General features: G+C 40.5%; 1 protein-coding gene across 3 annotated transcripts in view; it reads right to left on the reverse strand.

Moving 5' to 3' along the window:
• grid2 (glutamate receptor, ionotropic, delta 2) overlaps window positions 1–24,671 on the reverse strand; it is a 438,522-nt gene that overhangs the window by 152,677 nt on the left and 261,174 nt on the right. For all 3 annotated transcript variants that reach the window (XR_004213070.1, XM_031856266.1, XM_031856267.1), the window contains exon 4: window positions 13,447–13,652. Coding sequence is in view for 2 of the 3 variants with exons in the window: in XM_031856266.1 (XP_031712126.1) it covers window positions 13,447–13,652 (206 nt within the window). In the remaining variant the exon portion in view is untranslated. The remainder of the gene's footprint in view (window positions 1–13,446; window positions 13,653–24,671) is intronic.

The raw sequence follows: 24,671 nt of genomic DNA on the forward strand, positions 1-24,671 counted from the left end.
GATATTAACTGATCAATGGCTGGATCAAATAGAATAAGCTGTCTTCAGAGGTCTAAACAGTTTGTGTGTGTCTGTCTGTGTGTGCTTTAATTGATTTACTAACTGTTTTGTTCCAGCAGTAAAAGGGGGACTTGTTTTTATTTCATACATTTAGTATGCATGTCCATAACCCATATTAAATGTCCATCTACCCACAACATACAAACTTAGATTCAGTTCACAAGCTTGCATTCTGCTCATTCCATACCATTGTTTCTGTAATTCATTTACAATTCATTGCAATAATGGGATTTGACTGAACATTAAATTAAGGCATACCACATTGCCAGGAAAAAATGACATTTCAATGTTTAATTGTCTATTTTTAGTGTCTAAAAATACCCTTGCTGTAAACATCAGACTGGGTCGCATAAATAAATATTCAAAGAGCTTCAACGTTGAACCATGAGCCAATCCTTGACTGAATTTGGAAAGCTAACTTTCTGTCTACAATAAAACATTTTGGCTGGCAAGCCTGTAATAACTTAATGTAACCAAACCAATGAATACTTTATTTGAAATGTGCTACACAAATAAACTTGCCTTGCCTAATGAGACTCTGTACACTTAAAATACCTTGGCACCCAAGCACAGGCCAGTAAGTTCCAAGTAATGCTGTTTACTCATCTACATCTACATCAATAGAACTTTAAAAGTAGAATATAAGCCAAAATAATAGACAATCATCTTTAGATTACAGGCTTTTATTGGCCTTTGTAAAACCATATTTACGAGAAAAGCGGCAACAAGAAGAAAATACCCAGCATCGGCTCAGTGGCCCAGTTGGTGATATGTCATGTCAGTTCGGAGAAAAACAGGGCAGAAGAGAGCAGAACACAGGTAAATTAAAAGATTGACCCATGCCCTACAATGTCAAAAAACATACCAACTGAAATTGCCTGTGGTAAGGTCAGATGAGAGGACTGGAAGGTTGTCTGTGTACGTGTTTGTGTGTGTGAAACTATGAACGCAAGACAGATGGAGATGGATGGATTGGCAGACGGAGAGAAAGAAAGCATGGATACCTTTGTGTGAGCATACTTGCGTGTCTGTGATAGAGAGGGCAAATGAACGTGTGTGTGTGTGTGTGTGTGTGTGTGTGTGTGTGTGTGTGCAGACCGAGCTGCTGAAGTGTGTTAATGAGCCCGCTCTGCCTCTCCAGGTTGACTAATCTTATACACTGTATAATGATTCCTCTACTTCCTTTTATCTGTCTGCAGTCAGTCCGACTGTCCATCCATCAGTCCCTCTCCCTGACTGCAATATGTGAAAAGCGCAGCTCGGGTCAACTGTTCCTGACACACGATATGGGCGATATCTTCAAGTGTCAATCATACACAAAAGCACACTCATACTGCACAGTACACACTGTCTAAACGTACACATTGTACTGCCAACTTGTTCTCACTCCCAAAGCGTTGGACAGTGCTCTTCGACGTCTGACACAGACACATGTATGTGTATCCTTTAGCGTGTGCAAACACACCCTTGTCCTGATTACAGGCTCAGAGCAACTGATAACGTATAATGTCTGAAATAGACTCGTCCAAAGCAATTTACAAAAAACAGAAAGACACACACAAACCAGATGATCTTTCAACCACAAAACCAGTAAACACAAGGCATGAATTATGTTTTTAAATTCAACAGCAAGGCTGCATACATACACAAGTCAAAAAATACCAATAGAAGAGCAGAGCAATTTCTCGAAAATGCTAAAAGAACGAGCAAAGCGCATCACAATCCAAGATCCTGTTTTTGCATTCGGGGTCACCATAAGTCACAGCCTAACAACCTTCCAACATGAGATTGAGCAGTTACCACTGGGGGGAGAGAAACGGGTCGTATTAGTGTCACAGGATGAAGGGTTGGTGTTTGAGTGAGTGAGCAATTGAAGGGAATAACCAGCTGGATATGGTGGAGAGTAGCAGATGTTATGGCCCTCAATTACACATCTGATCAGGCCTCCAGGGGCTGAAGCATATGCTAATGTTGCCAGCCAGAGGAGCTGACCCCAGTGTGAACTCATGTTTTACAGGTAACTCTGGGGGCTGATGGGGGCTCCACATAATTCAGCTCATTTTAAATCCTTTTAATCAAGTTTTTTTTTTTTTTTTCCTAAGCTTTAAATGATAAAAAGACTTAACATTATAAGATAATTTCAACCGGCATTAAACCCTGTAAAGGAAGGCTGTCAGCTGTGAAATTGAGTTGCTAATTGCATATTTAATTAATTCAGTTCAAAATAATTGACCTCTATATAGTGCTCTATTGTTAAGATAGTTTTGATATTTCTGAGATAATTGTGTCTTTCTTGCTTTAATCAGTTAATATCCTATACAACATCACTTTTGCTTTACTGAGATATTAAGTAGCCATTTTACAGCAAATTTAACTTTTCAGAAGAAAACAAAAATCATAACCACATGTACATTACTGTCTTACTTTAAATACATGCATACTGTGTATCATTTATGAAAGAAGACGTGATGTACTGCATCATAGAGTAACTTTAAATAACTGATAGACACCAAAACAGACAACTCTCTTAACTCAATAGTTTGCTCTTGTGACTGTGTTTTTCAAGCATCTTGGAGAATACTCCTAATCCTTTGTGGCACTCTCAAAGGACTAACAGCCTTCAATCGTCTTTCTTTAACTGGAGACAGTCATTCTATCTCCCCTATTTAGGAGAGCTGCAGAGCAGCAGAGCTGTAATCTATCATCAGATCCCGGTTCCAGGAGGTATTGAACAATAAACTACCTTGTTGTACACCTAATAATGCTAAGTTGAAGCTACAGCACACCTACTGACAAAAACTAAAAACTCATTCACAAAGGAAAACTTCTAGTCTTTGCTGAGAGCATGTAGGATGCTTCATGAATATGTCATTGACGCAAAATCAAAGCCATGGGGCACTGTGCTCTAAAACCAAAGCAAAGCTGAGACAAAAGATCAAGTGACCCTAAAGAGAAATTTCACCTTCACCTCTCAATTATCAAATCATGTTATTCCTGCATTTCCTGCTGGTCTTTTGTGGGAGGGAGACAGTTTTCAAACATGTTTTCAAGCGTATCATTTACATGTTTGTGTCTCTGAGAGAGGAAGAGAGACAGCTACACCCTCGAGTACATAAAGAAAAGAGAAACCCACGGTGTTAACAACACACCGACACACAGTCTGAAGAGAAAAATAAAAACAGTGCATGATGGGAACAGGAGGAGGGAGAAAATGAGAGCTAAGGGAAGGGGGAACAAGGAAAAGGAGACAGCAAAAGGAAGAGGTGAGATGAAAATGTAAACCACAAGGAAGCAGTAAATAGGCTGTCTGCCTAAGAATTATGCCCTTCCTTCTGGCTCATTGGGTACCTTTGGAAATGCTGGAACAGTGCGCTGGAATGCAGCTGCTCTGCAAGTTAGGGGGAAATGCAGTCCAATCTGTCTCAGATATCACACATGACAAACAGAATAATCGATAAAGAACAAAATGAATGGGTAACTCTTACTTTGAGCAACAAAAAAAATCAATCCAGACACACAGGCCTCAAACAACTTCACTCGCGTTTTGGATTCCTCACACAGTAAATACACAAACCTATCCAAACATGCACACTTCCACACACAGCAGAGGGTCTCCATGGATCGCAGTGTTTGGAAATTGGCCTGTGCATGTGTGTGTATTTTCCTTGACTCGGCTTGGCAGAGTTGTCAATTTTCATTCGTGATACAGTCTTCAGTTCCAGCTGCTGTCGGCAAGTCTTAGAAGGATTATACAGCATACTGAAGGTACTTGAAGAGGACCATCAATAACACCATGTACAAAAATAAAATGAAACGTGAGCACTGAAGGGAAAGATCGCCTTTCTTGGTTACAAAGAAATCAAGATTGATAGTTGGCACTGAGACAACAAACCAAGCATCTCGTCCGACCTCCTTGTTTTGGTGGGAGGACTATGTTGCATGTGGGTTGCTTTTAAGTTAAACGCTTTTCACTTTTAGGTAAATCACAGTGGTGATAGTCACATTTCTGTCAAGGATCCATGGCGGCGCATGACTCATGTCCAAAGATTTGATTATACAGAACTGAGAAACACCTGTTTATTCAAAATAAGATATATTATTGTATTTACGAGACACCAACTCTAAAATACACGGGCGGCATTCAGAGCTCAACTTATTCCTTTGTATTTTTCACTGTTCAGAGTATTCTTTTTTGTTATAAGGACAATATTTACGCTATCTGCAAGAACAAAACAAAAAACACATACAGAGTGCATTCCGCCATAGATGTCTCTCTTCTTAAAAGCTATTATGTTGTTTGTGGCCATTCAGCCATACACAGTAAGAGGCTTTAGGAAAAGAAATCTTTCTGCTTTATTGCCAGCTGTAAGCAAGGTGCTGTACCTAAAGCAACTCGGTGTCTTCTATTGAAACATGCCATGCTCTTATCTGTTTATGTGCCTTTTTTTCCCATGAGTCTCCCATCCATGACCATCCCCCAATTTGTCCTTCGTCACTGCACACACACACACACACACACACACACACACACACACTCTTTGCCTGCCTTTTCCTCTCACATAAACCATCCCCTTTTCATTTCTAATTTCATTATGCTTCATCTCTCTGTCTCTTCTCAATTGACAACATTAATCCCATTAGGAACTGAGCACAGGAATAACCAGGGGATGCAACAGCCCAAAACATGTTCCAGAAGTCAAAGCAGCGGAAGTATAGGGAGATAAGGAGGGATGGCCTTCAATTTGCTGTCTGTCACTAAACACCACACTATGACCTACAGCTATTTGATATTTGATATAATGACCCACACATGTGACATAAAAAACAAAACAGTGTGTGTTTATGCCGGTGAGGGTGGAGGGAAATACATCGACGAAGGGACGATAGATGGATAGATGTGGAAACATGATGGTGGAAGAGCGGGAATCTAAATGATGCTTGTAGGGCAAAGCATGCATGGAGAGTGTGTAGGTGAGGTGAAGTGTGTGAGTGAGTGTGTGTGTGTGTGTGTTTGCGCGCATGCGAGCGTTCGAGTATGTAGCAGGTAAAACAGAGGAGTGGAGAGAGAAAGACACAACAGATAAGCACATTGCAAAAGAATAAAAAGTGTGGTGGCAAGCTCACACACACACACACACCCACACGCACACACACACACACACAATCTGTATCATCTCTAAAGTACTTACTGGCGTCCCCATTAGTGGCTGTACTAGCGGCAGTCAATAGCGCTCACCTTTGGTGCTCCTTACGCACACACACACACACCTACACACAGACACGCACACATATACACAGGAAGATAAGCACATGCACACACACACACACGCAAACAGCCAACCTTTCAGTCCTTTAGCAGTAATGCTCTATAATCATTGTGCTTCCAGCTCCATGTGCCCAGATAAAACCTTAATGTCAACGCACATCTCACATCCCACACACACACACACACACACACACACACACTCACACTCTGTTTGTTGAGATAAGAACATAATGCCATCTCTGTCTGGTGATAAAGTTCAAGGAGAGAGCTAGAGCCAAGCCCTTGAAGTGCCCTTTTAACTGCACTGGAAAGTGGACGGCAGAGGATGCTGTCTCTATCTCTCTCCCTCTCTTTTTCTCTAGACGTGTGTGCATCTGTTTTGTCTGAATGCATGTTTTCATATCCTTTTTTGTTTGGTCACGATCAGGTTATGGTGAGTTCAGAAAAAGTGGTATAAGCCTGATAATGGCCAAACCAAAGAGAAGTGGGGCTACTCGTGGCTGAGCTGGCAGAGGCACTTGACGAAGAATTAGCAGTACCAGCTCCTCAAAGCAACATGTCAAGGTGTCCTTAAGCAAGACACTGAACCCAGTTACTCCCGATAGTTAGGCCTGTGCCTTGCATGGTAGCTTGCTGCCATCAGTGTGTGAATATGTGTGTGTGTGTGTGTGATTTGGCGAATGAGAGGCAAGTGGCATTGTGGAAGCAGCATCTGGGATGTCTCACCATGTCTCAACAGAAAGATACAAGCTACTTTTTACTTTGGTGGATATTTGCTTCTGTGTGTGTTCACATTCTGTCATTGATTCTTCTTTGTTCTCAACTAAAGAGTGTCCTTCTTCTTCGTCCCCATCACCATCTCTCTTGAACCGTTTCTGTTCATCCTTCACATCCTCTACATCAACCATTTATCTCTCTTTATCTCTCGCTGAATTCTGCCTTGCCCTTCAAAATCACTTTTCCACTGACCCCTACCAAGGAAGAAGTACAAAATGTCAAAGTCCTAAAGGTCTGGGCCATGCATGTGAGTATTAATTGGAGATTAACTCAAAAATGCTGAGCATATTGTATTGTAGGTGATAGGAGGTCCATTAGTTTTTGAAGTTTTGTAAAATAAGTAAAGTCGGTCCATTAATCAATTTAAATGCATTTGAAGACAACTTAATCTTTGTTAATCCCTATCCCACCTCACCCTGTTATTTCACCGACCTCAGTTGATCCCTCCACTTATTTCTTTCTCTGCCTACTGTCCTGTGTCACCCGTCTGTATAGCCTGCTGTCCACATTCTTACTGTCTGTCATTCCATCACATACACCCTCTCCGACATGTCTTATAATTACAAATGTCGACACTTGCTCGTCATGCTCCATTGACACAGGTTGTGACGCACAAACTGATGAATGATGAAAAATATCTCAATAAGTTAAACGATTCAATCATACTACCCACAAATCTTCATTTTAATCATTGTCATTTTCTACCCATCAATTGATTCTGACAATGCCCTGCCAGCCCACTGCCCTCTGTAGCCGAGTGGTTAATGTGCGAAAAGTTCACTAAAAGTGAACTCCAGAGAGAGGCTGGCAGAAATGACAACCTTCATGTGTCAGTAAGCAAAAGCAAAAGAGGAGGTGGAGAGGAAGACGCAAAGGATGAGAACATATGGAAGGCCGTATACTGAGTCACAATTTCCCCCTCATTTTAAAAGATGTTTACATTTAGTGGAAAAGTCCAGCGATACAGTCATTTCATATGTAAGAGTACTGAGCAAACAGAAGCACAGAAATATATAAGGCACTCAAATATATGGGAAAAGACAAGAGAAACACACGGATATACCGAATGATAAGACAAGAAGATCAGTTAGCCGTTGGATCAATTTGTCTTATATATCCCAAGCTTCAAACATCTAGTTTTAATTCTTAATATAACTTAATACAAGACAATGTAATGCAATATGATATAATACAATATAATATGCATCCTGTGGAGAAATTATCCTTTTTTGACTGTAATTGATAGCCCACGTTGTCTTCTCAAGCATATATTTCATGGCCTTTGGGGCCCAAATGAATCAGAGACAATTCATTATAAATTGTGGAAAATTCATGCACAGGATGTTGATGAGGAAATACATATTCATCAATGGCAGTGGAGCAAAGCAGGATCACAACATCTGATTTTAGCAGTAGAAGCCTGCTAATCCCGACCCCTCAGGGGTGATTGTAGAGAATGAATTGAAAATGTATTTTAAAAGGTGATCAGATCGGATCAGTACAAAAATTGCCCACAACAAAGAAAATTGCTCTCCAAAAAGACAGAGGTCACACATAAGAGAGCATATTTTTGACTGGTGCTTCTTCGTTACACCTGTGGGCAGGGATGCTACTTTAAATTGAATATTTTACAAAAGTCTAGCAAAGACAATCTCAAGGGGTCTTCAGACAAACCTATGTTCATAGTCCGTGCTGTATTGTGGGTAAAGGTCACGAGATGACACAAGACTTAGAAAAAAACCTCTTTTTAAAAAAATGTTTTGACAATAAGCATGGTGGTGATAATGTATATAAAGTTCTTTGTTTGCCTGTCTCATCCGTGTTGCTTTCATTGACACCAAAAATAGATGAAAATGCGGGAAACAGTTGATTTTGCCGAGGCAGAAATCAACAGAATTTAAAATAAATGCGTTGCCACATCTGAAATGTCTCGTAAAAAAAATCCCACAAGTTCTATTGTGGCTCAGTCCGGCCACCGCCGTCTCTGCCTGTTATTTCACAGCCTCTCTGTGATAACTGCACTAAGGATTTGACTTTCTCCCACCAACAGTGAGGCTTTGTGTTTGCTCAAGCCCTACATTTAACAGTAATTATATAGAGTATGCCCGTGTGCACATCAAAGAAAGGGGACAGCCGACAACAGAACTTCTAAGCACATATTTTGAATGCAGAAAAGAACTAGCAGGAAAATAAGCTGTTTCGTTTCCTGCATAGTCATGTTGTTCACATTACTGTATCAGTGAACACTGCAATATTGCGGGCAAAAATGATATCTTTCTTTGAGCACAGAGGGGTCTAAACCCACCATCAAACATATCATTTTTTTTATAGGCCACCAGTGCTGGTCCCTTACCGCTAAGCTGTGAAATAGAGGGATACTTTAGGCTTTCCATAACCTCTCTGGATATAAGAAAAGGAGTTAAGGCTGATTTCAGCTCTTACCTCTGCCTGTGCATTGGATAAAAGTGCTTTCTTACTTATTCCTTTCAAGATAAATAGTTTTTGGTGACTGTGTTTCTTTGTCTCTCTCAGTGCAAGGAATGCGTGAGTTGGACTCTTTTCCAATGCGTATGGCGATAATTATCTGTACTGCTGTCATTACTACTTACATCCTATTTGTTACCAATGCACCTGCTATTGTGGCATCAAATATGAATCTTCTTTGGCACAGCTTCTTTTAGACTCATCAATTAAATCTTTGAATGTCAGACCTCGTTTAAACCCGACACAGTCTGCTAGCTGGTCTTATATGACCAAACACTGGCATTTGCAGCTCTCCTTGGCTTACTTTAAAATTGAAATGGTTACTCTTTAAGGTCTAGGCAGACAGGATTTTTCCAAAGACCTCCGTAGATTTTTTGATGAGTTTAACTTCACGTTCATTGCACTATAATCGGTACATCTTAGATGGGGTGTTGTGCTGCTACAGTTTAAGATGAGCGCAATCAACAAAAAATAAAGTAAGAGCAGAAGCCCACATATTAATGGAAAGAGAGAGAGAGCGACAGTAGAAAAAGTACAATCCTGAAGCTATGACAACTCCACAACTTGTTCAGCACACAGCTCTCAGCAGAGCCACCCACCCAGACTGTAACAACAAAATTCCACCCACTGAGTAAAATAACTTCTAAGTTCGTCATGGTCCAAATGCCTTTTCTTCAGGCTATTCTTCAGGAGAGGAGCGTAGATCACAGGGCCTTAATATACAGTAACATTTCTGTCCGAGTTTGGGGAACTGTCAGCAAAAGAAAAATGAAACAGACCTGATAGTATGATCAAAAATACTAGAAACTAAAAAAGTAGAAAGCTGTGTCAAGTTGATTTTACAAAACAGTCAGCAATCTGAGGAGTATTGACTTTTTTTATATTTTGTGAACAATGCAGAATGTCTCGTTGCATTTTCTTTGGGTCATATGGAGCTGTCAATGTTCCCAATGTTCTGCTGACATAAAATACTATATAATGTACAATGTAATAAACTCTCCAACACTACAGTATCTTTGTCTGTCTCCGGTCAAACATCAACATAATTGAGTATTTTCCGGTTCTATTAGGCAAGTGGACAGTGATAAGAGCAGCTTTTACTTGGGCAAAAAATAAAAACTTTTTGGATACAAGCTATATTCAGTGAATGCATTATTCAACATGTCTTACACAGAATATTTTTCTTCATGTTTGATTTGCAACATCTGTCATCTCTGGAATAATCTCCGACCCGTTTGAAGGCCCTTCAAGTGAGAAATGTCAGTTAAAGAGAAAATGGTCCCAAAATGGCAACGTTTTGAAATTTTAACGCTTTGAGATCAAATGGCAAAATTTATATTTTTCCGCTTCTTTGCATCTCTAATATGAAGTCTATGTGTGTGTGTGTGTGTGTGTGTTTGTAAGAGAGAGAGAGACAGAAGACTAACTCCGCCTGAGCAAATTTTGACTCATGGTTATGGTCCAATTTCCAAATACTAATACTTTTATTAATATTATATTAATTCACTCATTATTTCATGCTACGTCTGCCTACAACATGTATGATCAGTGGCAAGAAACACAGATGGACAAGACAATGTTGTTTTTATAACACACCGTCCTATAAATACCATTAAATGTTTTCTTACAAATGAAAGAATATGAAAAGGCTGTGCCTCTATCAAGTCACATTCTCTTTGGTTTAAGCTCTCCTCAAATCCCACTGTAATAAACCAGCAAGAATAAACACTGACAATGCAGAATTCAAAAACTACTACTGATAACCTGGTTACAGCCTTGTAATAATTTGTTGTTAGAATATGAATATGTATGACTGTATACTGATGTTATAGGATTATGTACTGTAGTCCCTGTTTATACGCTTCGTCTCTCAGTAACTAACAGGCATATTTCACCCATGAAAAAACCTCCCAGCAACAATGCAATTTTCATTTTCTTAAACTCATCGAGTTATTGGCCCTTTATGAGCTGAGTAAGTCCAGGAAAGCCATTCATAATTCATGACAAGCAATATTTGTAATAAGACAATGGTCTTAGGGCAAGAAAGCCACTTTGCTCCTCTGACTACAGTGGGTGGAATAGGGAGATGCATGTGCCAGCAATGAGCCTTGTTGGCAGTGGATGGTACACCCATATGCACTAAACTGAAAAAAGGCAGCAGAGCAAGTAAATGTTAAATAATGCAGAACAGTGACTGAGCATGTTGGCTGTGAGTGTATATCCGTGTGCTTTTGTGGTAAAATGCATGGATGTGCATGGTGGAAGACATTCTACTGAGAATCCAGCAGATATTTCCTGCTGAGCTCACATCACAACAAGAACATGAAAGCCACAAATTACAGAAGAGCAAGGACAGAGACTCATATCAAAGTCACAATAATGAAGAGATGAGCCAAGAAGCTCATGATAACGCGCATCTCTCCTCAAGGTTTGGCTCAAAACCAGTCTTTCTCAGATTTACAGATTTGCATGTGTGGTCTATATGTGCAACCATCAACTGACATAAGACTCTCTGTCGTTAACCTATAAGACCAACATCTCATGGCCTGCATCAATGTGGGGGCAGTTGAACAAATTACAGTACATGCTTGAGCACCACATTTACTTCCTTTAGATCTTCCTTAATGCACTGAATTACTTAACATCCCTCCTGTATTAGTTCCTGTTTGTTTAAGTGCTTTGTTTGGAGAGTGAGGACAATTACAGAGACACAAAACCTTCTTGCTCAAGGTTAAGAGATGTTACATTTAGGCACTTTCTTGCACTCTCTTAATTGCCTTCCATCTTCTAATCACTCTCGAGGCCTGCCATATCTCCAATCTCCCTTTTTTCTCCTTCCACCAAGTCTCTACATTTTGGAACAGCTTCCAGTTTAGATATAACATCAGGGCCTAATGCATCTGGATGGGAGGTGCTTTCGGTGACAAATGACATCACAAATAACTCTGATAGAGAAAAGACAAGGTCCAAGTCATCTCTCTCTGTCTCCACATGTCTCCCTGCCTGTCTGTGTCTGTCTTTCAGTCCTTGTCTCTCTCCCTTACCCCTACTCACCATCTTGCTAGAGAGAGAGAGAGAAAGAGAGAGATGTGATCATAAATCTTAACCAGCAATCTTTACCATCTCCTGACATTTCATCTCAGAAACCTCTCACCACTTAATGTCTGACTAAATTAGATTAAACGACTGCTTTGTCAACCTTCCCGGAGAGGAGAGAGAGAGAGAGCGGCTCTGGAAAACTAATTTGGGTTCCACTCACACACTAAAATGGAGGCTGACACTTCCATATTGTATAATGTTAAAGCTTAAGCAATTTCCCACACCTACTGCAGATCAGATCTCATTGAACGAATGGCCAAGTGATAATAGAGACGCATTTGTTCATCAATTTCCAAGGGATATAACCATGTTGCTGTGCTGCTGCTGAATGTGTGAAGAGGTAGTTGACCTAACCTTCAGTAACAAAAGGTTCATTGTTGTGAGTTTGTGTTGAAGTCTGTCTGCTCTCTAGTGGTGAAAAATCACTTAACGATGGCTTAAACATTTCCTTAAAGCATTCCAAGAGAGTGAAACCTTGAGGCACATTATCGTCGTCCTCTGGCCGGCACAGTGTACTGACTTCAGTGTTTTTCCATGCAACACTTACATCGCTAAGACTACAAACACACAGGAACCTGCTCATACACAAATACTGACGCATACACTTTCAAAGACACATAATAACACCCCATCTTGCACCCCCCTCCCTGTCACGCCTCCAGCAAAATTAGATTGTGATTGCTCTTTCTGAGGTCACTTTTAATTAAACTGAGATGAGAACATGACACATGGGATTAAGCCCCATCCTATCACTTCAAATTATAAATTCATAACTAATGCTAGAGCCTATTGCTTTCAACCATGACCTCCATATCATTTATGTATAAGAGCAAAAGGAACTCCACTAATTGTCTTCTTCTGCAGAGATAAGGAGCATGACAGGAGGGGGTGGGGAAGTGTGTGTGTGTGTGTGTGTGTGTGTGTGTATGTGGGAAGGGAGTAGTTAAACACACATATTCTAAAATAAATATAATGTTTCAATGTAAGTTGTGCTGTATACCATCAAGACTGACGACACTGATTGACTCTAGCTTGCTCTCTCGCAGGATTTAGATCAGACATGCTAACCTCTCAATAAATAGGGCTGCGAGAGTTTTTTAAAGCTACTAAGATGAACTTTAATCTTGTGTTGATTTTGGCGGTCCCTGTGGACAAAAGCGGATAGACCTTTAGATAAATTCTTATTTTACTGCAGCAGGGTCCGACACTCAGTCCTGGTTCTGGTTCTCCCGTGCCTTCAGCATGCCGAACAATACGGCCTTGGCCTGCAGCAGCGTGGTGTCTGGGTTGGCTTTCAGCGAAGCAGAGAGGCGAAGCTCTACTCCTGGCAGGATGTGAAGCGGCTTTTGCCGGACGTGGAACTCTCCACCGCCCGCCAGAGCTCGGACCGCAGATCGAAGGCGGCAGTGAAGCAAGATCTGTGTCTGTCTGCTGAGGGCTGGTCGCTGCTGGAGGACCCGGTGGAGTCTGAGCTGAAGGATTTTCTGGTGAACCTACATGATTTCATGTGATTTTGCAAGTCTAACCCAGTGGCACCGATGATGAGCATTAAGAATAACTATATACAAACAGTCATTTTGCTGATGGTCTTGTTTCCTTATGTAGGTCATATAGAGGCATCAGCACTAAACTGAGACTGTTTAACCAGCTCCTTACCGTATCTTTAAATGAAAAATATCGGGTGAGAAAAGCTTGAACTACGGTTACTGTTACTTTCCCCATTACACAGAAAACTTGGGAACAAAAAACACCCTCCTTACCTCAGTGATAAAAGCCTTGGCAGTGGCCGGGCTCATGAACAGCACGGCTCTGCGTAGTGTATCCCTGTAGCGATGCAGCTCTTCCACGCGCAATGTTCTGAACAGACTTGTGATCATCATGTTGATATTGGATTCCACCTTCTGAAGGGAAACGTCCATTCCCTGCTGAGAGGTCCGGTCCAGGAAATCCTCAATACCACGGATATCTATGAAAAAGGGAGGTAGAGTTAAACATGTGTCTCTATATGAAAGTGTTTTGAAAAAAAAACAAGGAAAGGTAGAGAGACATACAGACATACACCTGCTCCCACACAAACATTGAGAACATCACTGATCACTTGACACCATATTCACTGCTGTAGGTGATGAAGAGGTTCAGTAAATATCTCAATTCATGAGCTCCTACTGGCAGTGATTCTTGGCTATCAGTGCATTTGTATTACTCAAATGCTATCCTTTGTATTAATCTGAGCTTAGGCTTTGGTTGTCAGCACTATGCCCCCGTCAGTGCTGAATGCTTTTGTCTTCTAGAAACTTAAATATACAAAGCATTCTGTAGACTCTTACAAACACAGACATGAAAACAAAAGCATATGTTGGTGACTCATCCAAAATAAGAGGCATGTTTTTTGCCCTTTAGGTCGATTGATGTAGATACTGAGGTCTATTGATATTGATAGACAACACTATCAATAACAAAGGACAAATTCACTACCACTGTATTTACCTTGAGTGTGATTAATTGGCAGTAAAGTGATAGATGGCATATTAAAAAAATACCTTTTAACTTGCAAACTGCAAAAGTATTCATTGAACCCAAATTTTCGTTTCCCTTTGTTATTGAGCAGTACCGAGGTACTTGGACTAAGGCGGCGTGCTGTGGTCCGACGTGCGGCTGTATTCCGCTCACCCTGGTATGGGCAACGATTGCTGCAATGGCTGCACAGCATGGAGGATGCTCCCACTGTAAGATAAATCAGTAGTGTAGCAAACTAGTGTAAAATCTGATTTTTTGAATCAGCAGCCGCCACTGGCGTGCATGTATAGGTTTCTAACCTAAGCCAAACATATGACTGTAAATCTTTGACCATGTCTGTCCCAATTCATGTACACGTGTGTGTACAATTGTATTGAGTACGCAGTATGAGTATTTCCATGTATGCGTGTTGTTTTCTGGTTGGTGTTAACAGGGACATACATAAGAACAACAAGCACAAGTGAACACATTTTAACTTTTTCTAGTGGCACCGAACTTTTTTGAATGAAATTGAACACAACTTCTTTGTGTATGATCAAGTGGCAAATAGCTGTAAGGCTGCAGATTGCAACAAACTGAATACCCCTCTGCTCACCCCTTAATGTCGAAGAACTATGGTGGCCTTCAAGTAACATACAAATGCAAAAGGCCCTCTAGAGCCAGTGTTTGGTTTGTCCGTTCTGAGCTACTGTAGAAACATGGCAGTGCAACACGGCAGACTTCTTGAAGTGGCGCTCTCTATGTAGATATGAAGGTCTCATTCTAAGCTATCAAAAATACAACGATTCTTAGTTTTAGGTCTTTGTGCATAAATAACAACATAGCTATACATTCTTTATTCCATTTCTGCCAATAAGCCAATTTAAATCCATTTAGGTCCTTTAATTCCCACTTGTCATTGGTGAAGCTGGTATCTCGTGAGGTCTCTGGTCTGTGACCTGTCATCGTCTTTTCTTTTAAAAAAGTTCTTCCTTTTGCTTAAATCCTTCAAAAACATAAGATTGCTATTTCTGCTATGCTGATGACACCCAGCTTCATTACTGCTAAATCAAAATGATAATTGAAGATGAAAAAGTAATATTGATGTTTATGTTCCCTAATGGCTAAACAACCTTGACCAGTTCACTGAATACATGTAAGCATCTGTATTGTAAAATTCAGAAATGCAAGAAAGGAGTGTGTACGAATGTTCTTAAATCTAGATCTCATATTGGTCAACCAGATGTGACGCATTTTAACTTTTAATATTTCTCCCAATCCAGATTGTTTTCAGTCTTGTATGGATTCTTTAATACTGTAGTTATGTGACAGAAAAAAGCAAGAACTTTCCTTTATCAATTGAACTTCAATTAGACAGGAACAGGGATTTGTTGTTGAATATCTATCTAGTATCTGTGCTGTTACAGTAGAACAGGGCCAAAAGTGTCCCATATTTGCTGAAGCCACTATACAGTACATGCATATTCCTACCGGGACACTAAGAGAACAAATAACTCGTCAAGAGTTTTAGATAAAAGCACCAAGCCACTGTAATTATCTATTTTAAGAGTTATTTCTGTATGATAAAAAACCACAATGCTTGTGTCAGTAATGCTACTGCCTGGACTCCTTTATTCTTAATGAGTTACATTGCAGGTCAAGGTAATCCTAATTAAGGCACTTTGGTTGAGACCACTGCTAATGATCGGATGATGTGTGTGTGTGTGTGAGTGTGTGTGAGTGTGGTTATGTAAAGTGGTTATGTAAAGCAACTACCTAATGATGTATTTGATATGGAAAACGGATGACACTGTCGTCATTGCCAGTGTCTTGACTGAGCAATTAACAGGATTGATTAGACTTGTTAAGGGGCCACAGGGCTGAGGCGATGGTGTGATTGCATCAATGCCGGATTTTGGAGGTTTAACAACGTATTAAGGAGAGAGACAGCATGCAACAGCATTGATTTAGACGGAGATTCATTTAGAAAGAAGACAAAAAAAAATCCTGTGCACACAGAGCACAGAAGGTTAAGCGAGGACAGTGTGGGAGACATTCCGAAAAGTTTGTGTGCGTCAGATGTCACGTCGACACCTTTTCCCTCACTGAGAGGATTAAAGAGGGAATGTTGTCAGTCTTTCAGCACGAGGAAGACCGTGACAGCAAAGTTATTAGTGTCTTGCAACTTCTTTTCTTTTACACTTTCCTCTCCCAAACATATACACAGCGACACATACATACAATACACACATGCAGCAATCCAGAGGACAGCAGCTGGGCACCAAATCTGTTTAAGACGGGGTTGTAAATTGATACAGACTCGAGTGTCTGTCTGTGCATACGTGTGCATTCAGAGGCACAACATATGAGTGAGTGCATCATTTTAACTTGATAAAAAAATGATCATTCATTTTTCAGTGTATCCATATCGCTCTCGGTTTGTCTAATAATCGCGACGTTGTTGTATTTGGTTTGTTTGTCTGATAAGAGAGGTAGATGAGCAAACAGAGACTATGAGATGGCATATTTAATGGCCAAACAACACAGCTCTAATCGGTGCAGGAGCACAGAGTTATCAAGCCATTCAGATCTAATTACTATTATTAATTAGCAGAAATAATTACTGTTTAACTATATTATCATTGGCAATGCCATCATCATCACTAGGGCTGTGACTCCTAATGAGCTACATAACATGAATCAGTTGTAAAAAAAGTAATAAAAAAGGCTGAGCGGCTCACAGTTTAATCAGTGGCCCCGACGTGCCAAACTATGATGCTTTGGGTATCCCCCTCTAGCACCAGTTTTCCACGTTTCATAACATAATGGTGGTATGGGTTAAGAAAAGTATGTTAAGTAATTAAAACATGTGACAGTATGTTAAGTAGGCAGCGTTAGAAATCCGTTGTGGTAACGTTAGGTAAACTAAATAACCTCCGTCAAGGTACGTAGCAACGATACGTAACTTGAAATAAGTCAACATTGATTTTTGGTTTGACATGGGACACAAACACCGCTCTCCTAGAGGAAAATCCTGTGTTTGTTTGACCCATCCATCACCCCAGACCGCCACCCCAAGCGGAATTTGTCGCTCTTTATGCTACATAACCTGACTTTGTCCTTAACTCCTCTATTGCTACGGCGTCGTATTTTGCCAATTTGACGAGTTGAAGGTAAGAAGGGGTTGAAAAAGCAGTTGAAAATGCAGATGCAGACATCCTCATTTACTTACAGCTGTAGGAGCAAACATCACTCTTCATACAGTAGATATTAAACTGAGGTTTAATGAGGCTGTGGTTTTTTATAACCCACAAAAACAATACAATGTCTGTGCTTCAGTATACCATGACTCTGTCTTTCATCCCAATAAAAGCTAAATCACATTCACTTTCCTATACTCATCAATAAACACCAAAGCAAATATGTATGGTTGCTTAATCACAGTACACATAGACTTTTACCAGTCAAAACAGATTCAAGCCTAGTTCATAAATCTCCATATCTATCAAAGCATCGTCACTGCCATTCATAGTCAATGGTGCCATGCTACGTAAACATTTTACACCATCTCTGACGAAGACAGTGTGTCTGATTTATGTTCGCTATGCTTAGAAAGCTTTATAAATCAACGGATTTAAAAAGCTTTCTTCAACAGAGCAAGAATAAGAACCCAAAGAGTAGAAAACTCGGTTGCTTATTCTCATGCATATTGTGCTTGTTCCTATTTGCATTTAACATTACAAAATAATTTGTGCCACTCCAGTTTTCCCTCAATATGTTTTTATAAATTGGCCTATGTGTCTGTAAATGTTGTCCTTGCTTTATGTCATGTCTGCCTATTCTAGTGACTGTATTACAGGCCTCTTTGTCACCTTATACCTGTCTGTCCACCTGTCAGCCATTCTCCCTGTCTGCTTAGCTGCTGATTGACTAGAGGGTCGCTCTGGCTTTATTTGCACTCATCAATTCTTTCTCCATACTGGCTTATAGTCCAGGTTGTACAGCATGTCTAAGACATTTGCCTTGCTCCAATCTGTGAGGAGCTTAAAAAACAAACCCACCTGTCTCCCCAAATACAGCTCATCACGCTCACTAGATTAAACAGTTAAAAATGTATTCGTAAACGTGTGCAAGCCGTGATCTTTGACTTGGTTAAAGATAATGTGGAACATGCTCAGATGTATTTAGGCTATAAACCGTCGTTGATGAATAACGTAACACCCACCCACCAATCACACATATAATGAAAGTGTAAAACAAAAGGGTAATTAATTACAATAGATAGGCAATGTTGCTAGGCAATGTTGCCCATAGCAATGTAGAAAAGTGAAAACATGTAGAAAGGTTCAGCTACAGGTGAGATATTCAGTATTGGAATGTTTTATGACAACCACTAGGGAAAAAAAAGAAAAAGTAATTGACTTTCAAACGTGGACATATTCTGGTCCAATTTTACACATTACCAGTCAAAAGCATCCTCATTTCCTCCCTCAGAGTTCGGCTGACTTCCTGCCTCCTGCTGTTCAAACGACAAGGCTTAAGCACGCACTCCCCACTGCTGAGCGGATCATTGGCTGTCAGCTGCTTTCCATCAAGGAACTTCAGAGCGCCGTAGCGGATAAAAAGACGGGTACAATATTTCCACCGACCTTGCCCACCAAGGCAACCAGTTGTCCGAGAAGCATTCCTCTGGGAGACGGTACCGCTCCATTAACACCATGATCAACCATGACCTCAACAGCTTTCCCCCCCCCCCCCCCAAGTGGTCACCTTACTCTACCACTCTACCACTCCTCCCAAGTCTCCTGTGGATAGACATACTGTGCATCCCCCACAGTCCCACACCTCTTTATCCTCATCTAATAGAGATGACTGCTGCCATGCTATTCCCTGCGGCCAAAGTGTTTTTAGCAACATTTATAAAAACAACTTTTAGAGTGTCTATATGGCCCTGATTCACTTCAGCTTCTGTACACTATGCCACTTCACATACTATTTTTTTTTTCAATTTAGAAACCCAATTGTGCAAAAACACAATATGTCATGTTTTCTTCAAATGTATCCATTCTCTGTATACAATGTTGGTTGTAAAGTATATTTTTGCAAAATCCCTCTTTGATACCTTCATTTTCCATAATGAATAATGGAGCCCCATCCATGTCCACTTATTACCTTCTTAATGCACCTTCTCCCACCTTTTCAAGTGTTATAGTGAAACTAAAAAATGCATTTTGTCCCTTTCCTCCATTCGTCAGGCTTCTCTTCTTTCCCCCTCTATCCCATCTATCCTCCAGTTTCCTGGCTCAAAGGAAAAGCTGGAGTTAATGTAGTGTAGCAGCCAACGGTATGCGGGGATTTCACCTGCATGTACCGACCAGCTCAGTGGTACTCCGTCTGTGTTCAGTCTGTGTTCAGAAACCCCGAATCCACTCTCCCTTGCTTGCTTTCCCCTCAATCCTCTCTCTTCCCTTGACTCTTCATCTGAAACCTCCCTCCGTTTCCCTTGTTTGCTTTGTGTTCTCTTGGGCTGAATCTCATTTTGAGAGTGTGTAAAGTCCAAGCTTTTCCTCTCTGGAAGGCGGGCTCTGTGTCATGTGTGATGTCCGTCAATTCCACACTGGGGACCTGAGTTCGCATCCCACCGACAGTCAGTGTTGTTGTTTTTATAACCAAACCCTCACCTCATAAAATTAGCAATTCCCGTGAACCTTCCCTTAGTTTATCTAAGTGGTCTTAGTCTTAATGACCTATTTTGTCCTTTACAACTTGTTTGTTTTATTTTTTCACAATGTCAGTTAAATGATTTGTTTATCCACTGCATAAAATATTACCTAAATAAGCTATAAGAGAAAAGATTATCTTTTGATGTAATCACTGGTCAAGATAGTGTACATGATTTTAGGCCATTATGTACCTTTACATGGGAAATAAAAGAGAGGGAATCTAAATATAGCATTTGTTGGAGTGTGCACTGAGAACACCTGTTTAGAGGGAGGATATCAAAGGAGAAACATCCATATGAACTTTGCTCAGCGAAGAAATGAAACAGATAGTCCAAAAGGAGGTGTTAACACATATGGTATTAGAGGAGATTCCCCTGAGTTAAAAATCATTATCAAATATCAAATGAGCTTCAGCCAATGTTACTCCCTGGTTGTCTGTCAGAGCCTCTCTCTGCTTGACTTGTAAGTCTTCCCAAACCATCAAATAACAAAGGAAATGTCAAACTTTGGGTTTGTACACTTTAACTCTACATCTAACTTTTCAGTTTAAGGCCTTTTTCCTTCCCGACCTCCTGCTCTGTTTCAACCTTCCTCTCCCTGCCTGAGGCATTTACAGCGTTTGTTTGACAGCTAATGGGGAATAGCCACGCATAGCTGGTAGTGACTTTAGAAAGAGGCAGTGTCCATCCATCTCAACAACTTGACTACCAGAGCTACCCTAAGTTTTCCCAATGACTGACGCTTGCTCTAGAGCAGGGAATAAAGCTTGATCGCATATTGTCCATATCATAAAGTTAGTTTTTTTGCTTCCATGGAATTCATGCTGACATGTATTAGTTTCACAAGTTGCAAGTCAAGCTGAGGGAGGAGTGGGGTAACAACTTGGGTCGAGGCCAAAGGGGGGAGCAGAGTACAAATGTAATTTCAACAGATGCTAGTACATTGAAGAGTTTATACCTGTATTCTTTTTATACTTGTGTAAGGTATTGTTAAGAGCAATGTTCCAAAATTGGTATGGAGTAATACATTTCAGCATTGTTTTTGCTGTCTACCTCCCTTTTTAGTTTTTTCAGCGACAGGTATTAGTGCTCGAAGATTTGCCAATGAATCGTTCTTTTTGAAAGCCTCTTAGAGAGGAATGAGCCAGGTTAAATTCAGAGAACCACTGCGCCAGACTCTCGTTCAGCATGATTATTTTACAATATTAAATAGCAATATCAATTGAGAAAAAAAAAAAAAAAGATTTAAGGAAACATATTTGCAACTAAACCTCATTTTCAGAGAGGCATTATGGAAATCTGTCTCTCTAACTATCTCCACCCTGTTCTGCTGTTAGACCAACGCCCGTATGCCTTTGCTTTGTCTTTCCCCTCAGCCTTTACCTCTGGCTATCCTTATCCCTGCCTCAGGCATTTCACTGTTGTATGGCTCGAAGGCAGTGGCTCTTGAAATATGGACTGAGCCTCGAATGGAATGCCCGTCAGTTTCTCATAAGCCTGCCTGGAAAATTAAATCAGCTGAAGTTGTGGCTAAAAATGTTCAAGGACCCAGCTCTTGGGATCTGAACTGAAACTTAGGACGTTTACCTTCAAATAGCAAATAAAATGCTCCAGGCCCTGAAGCATCACTAGTCTTCCCAACTATCTATTGCTCTCTAAATTGCCTATTCCTTTAGATCTAAGTGCCTATCGCCATCCACCACTCTTGCTTTATTTCCCTTCCTTCTCTTCCTCCCTTATACCTTTTTTTTTTTTCTTTCAACCCTCCAGGCTCTGCATTCCCAGAGTCCCTGCAGAGAGTTTAACCAACACTTGATAAAAACCAACACTCTATAAAAGGCTTGGCACCTTTTAGGTGTGCATCACCTTCAATACCTCCCCCATCTTCTCCAGCATGTAGTACCCCCCCACACACACCCTCTTCTCTGACATTCACATACCTTATGTGTCTAACTTCATCTCAACTTTCCTCAGCTCCCTTCTTTCTTCTTTTATTCCTATGACCTATTTTGATCTGGACCTGCCTCTGCCCTGGGCTGCTTTGACATTGTTGAACTGCATGTAACACTAGAACCCTTATCGTTCACTTGTACTAAAGGATTTTAGTCGCAAGCACATTTCCATCCAAAACAAGTGCTCTGGGATTATAACACCCACGCGACCACTGGACGCGTTGTATTCTGGTTCCAATGTCTGTTTGAAAAAACATCTTCAAACAATACTGGAATTGTGTCTGCTCTGACAGCAAATTCTGAGGTATACCACGGCACCTGCCGTACCTCTATTTAATCCTGTTACATCTCTCTCTCTCTCTCTCTCTCTCTCTCTCTCTCTCTCTCTCTCTCTCATTACAAAGGGCATTTCCCCTCCAGTGCCCTCCAAGGATGTAAACTGCTAATCCAGGGTCACGTTTGGAAAAGGTTTTACACCCTTTTCAGTTGATTTTCTGTTTATCTGCTTTCCTGGCTGCCTTTTTCTCTGCCCTACCAAATCTGATATGCCTTTAGATCCATGTCCCTTTCCCCTCTCTGCTTTGCTGTTTCTGTTTTCCCTTATACTGTCTATTCACATCACTTTTATCTCTTTTTCTGTCTTGCTCTCTGAACGATTTTACTCTGGAGGAGACAAAGTAAGACATGTCCTCCCTTTATAAAGCTTGTAGACCTTTGGTGTTTGGCTCATGAGTGTTCCTGTTTGCCTCCATTCTTCTGAATCTGCCTTTATTATCAACTTTCGCACGACTCTCTTGCCGCAGCTTTTATGTATTTTTCACCTTCGCTTTCACCTCCCACCAGCTTTCCCCCCTGCGGCATCTCTGGGCTTCACTATCGTTAAAAAACAGATATACATCTATGCATCTATCTCTCATCATTCCTTGTTCTCTTTCCCTTGTCTCTAGAAGCGACTTCATATTGTCGTCTCTCCTATTTTCCCTACGTTACTCCATTTTGTCTCCTGCAGTGCAGATATGGTTCAAACACGGCATGTCACTGTAAGGTCCAAACCAACATCCATGAGGCCAATAGATTTGCAGAGGTTGGGCTCATTAACCCTTCTTTCTTTTTCGGCACAAAAGATTGGTGGTGTGACGTAATAGGTTTGTACCTTTCAACTTAAGACTAAATATTGCTTCAGAAAATCAAGCTGGACAAAACTGTTTCCTATTTTTTAAAAATAAATAAATGAATAAAATTGCTCAGCTTTTGTGTTTGCTCCTAAATATTATAAGTTTATGTTAAGTTTGAACCATGAGAAAGGGGACTGTGCATTTGACTACTGTATGTCTCACATTTCCTGTGTTAAACAGGTGATTTTTAATACATTTTTAAGAAGTAAGGGAAAATGATCAATATCTTCATGTCACATTTAAAATCTCGGCATTCAGTAAAAGTCAAGGCATTTGAAAGAAAATGAAAAAAATCCCAGACGTATCCTGCCCCAAACACTCTCCTGTTCTCTGCTGAATGTCTTTTCTCTATGTAGCCTTTAGCGAGATCAAACACACGCTGGGAGTTTACCTACAATGAGTCTTTGTAAGGTGAAAACCTGGCATTTCCAATTTCATTCAATTTTTTTCATCAAGTCTTAAAAAGTGTGTGATCAATTTAAGATGAAAAAATCTCATTTTCCATTCCATTCTCTTATTTAGCAACAACATATTAGAGACTTTTTTGCCCTATATGCATGAAACATTTCTGTATTCAATGGCATTTCTTTCTTTTTCTTTTTCATTTTATTCTTCTTTTTGTTATTACCCTTTTCCCCATTACATTTTTCACCCATATCTGCCCTGTCAAGTCATTTCTTTCCACCTCTATAAAGGAGCAGACACAACAAGGTGAGGTGACACTCTTCACTGTAACATCGGCGGGCACAATACGGTATACTCTTACTCTTTGTATGAACCTATAAGATCAGGTGTTGGCCTTTTCACACTTTTCCCTGTGTGGTGGGGAGAAAGAAAGAAGGGAAACAAGAGGAGTCTTTCATTGTTCTCATCTGGGCCATTACTCACTAATGAGCAAATTGTTAGGAGGGAGTTTAAAGATAGGAGGGAAGTATATTTCAAGGTATGGATTTTTGTTTTAAAACTATTAACATGCTTCATTAGGCAGCACTATGCAAGGTGACAGAGACAAGTTTAATAACCATGAAAATGGGTTACAGCAGGAACTCTAATCCACACTTTCAGCACATGGCACAGACCCAGGACACTGCATCATACTATATGAACTGCATTATGACAAACAGGGCCTGGTATGAATGGTATCCTCCTGAGGTGGGCACCACTTTATCATGTTGATTTCATATTTAATGTATACACTTCTGGTAAAATATGTATAACTAGAGTAGACATGCAGGTAATGCACAGCAGGCATGAGTGGCTGTTGCTACATTGACCAAGTTAGCCAATATTTGACCCATATCGTCTTTTAGAGGATATTAGCTGTATCCCATGTGAATGCATTTAATGTTTAGATTGGTTGTTTGTTCCAATCTAAAGACACAGAACTGCTACGCTTCTCACATCATTATATGCAGTACTTTTGCTTATAGTGAAATGTTTACAACTAATACTCATTAAATATTCTCTACACAAATTCAGAGCAAATCTATGAATGAGGGATTGCCTCCACACAGTTGCTAACTGTTCTAACAATACGAACAGCCGTAAATAACGGCAACGGTGCTGACAGGTGTTATCCTGTGGGGGGGGGGGGGGGGGGGGCCCCCCCCCCCCAACAAAACCCCAAACCCAAAAACAAC

Source organism: Anarrhichthys ocellatus, unplaced genomic scaffold (assembly GCF_004355925.1).
Source record: "Anarrhichthys ocellatus isolate YVR2014 unplaced genomic scaffold, GSC_Weel_1.0 scaffold17, whole genome shotgun sequence".
Classification (NCBI taxonomy): Eukaryota; Metazoa; Chordata; class Actinopteri; order Perciformes; family Anarhichadidae; genus Anarrhichthys; species Anarrhichthys ocellatus.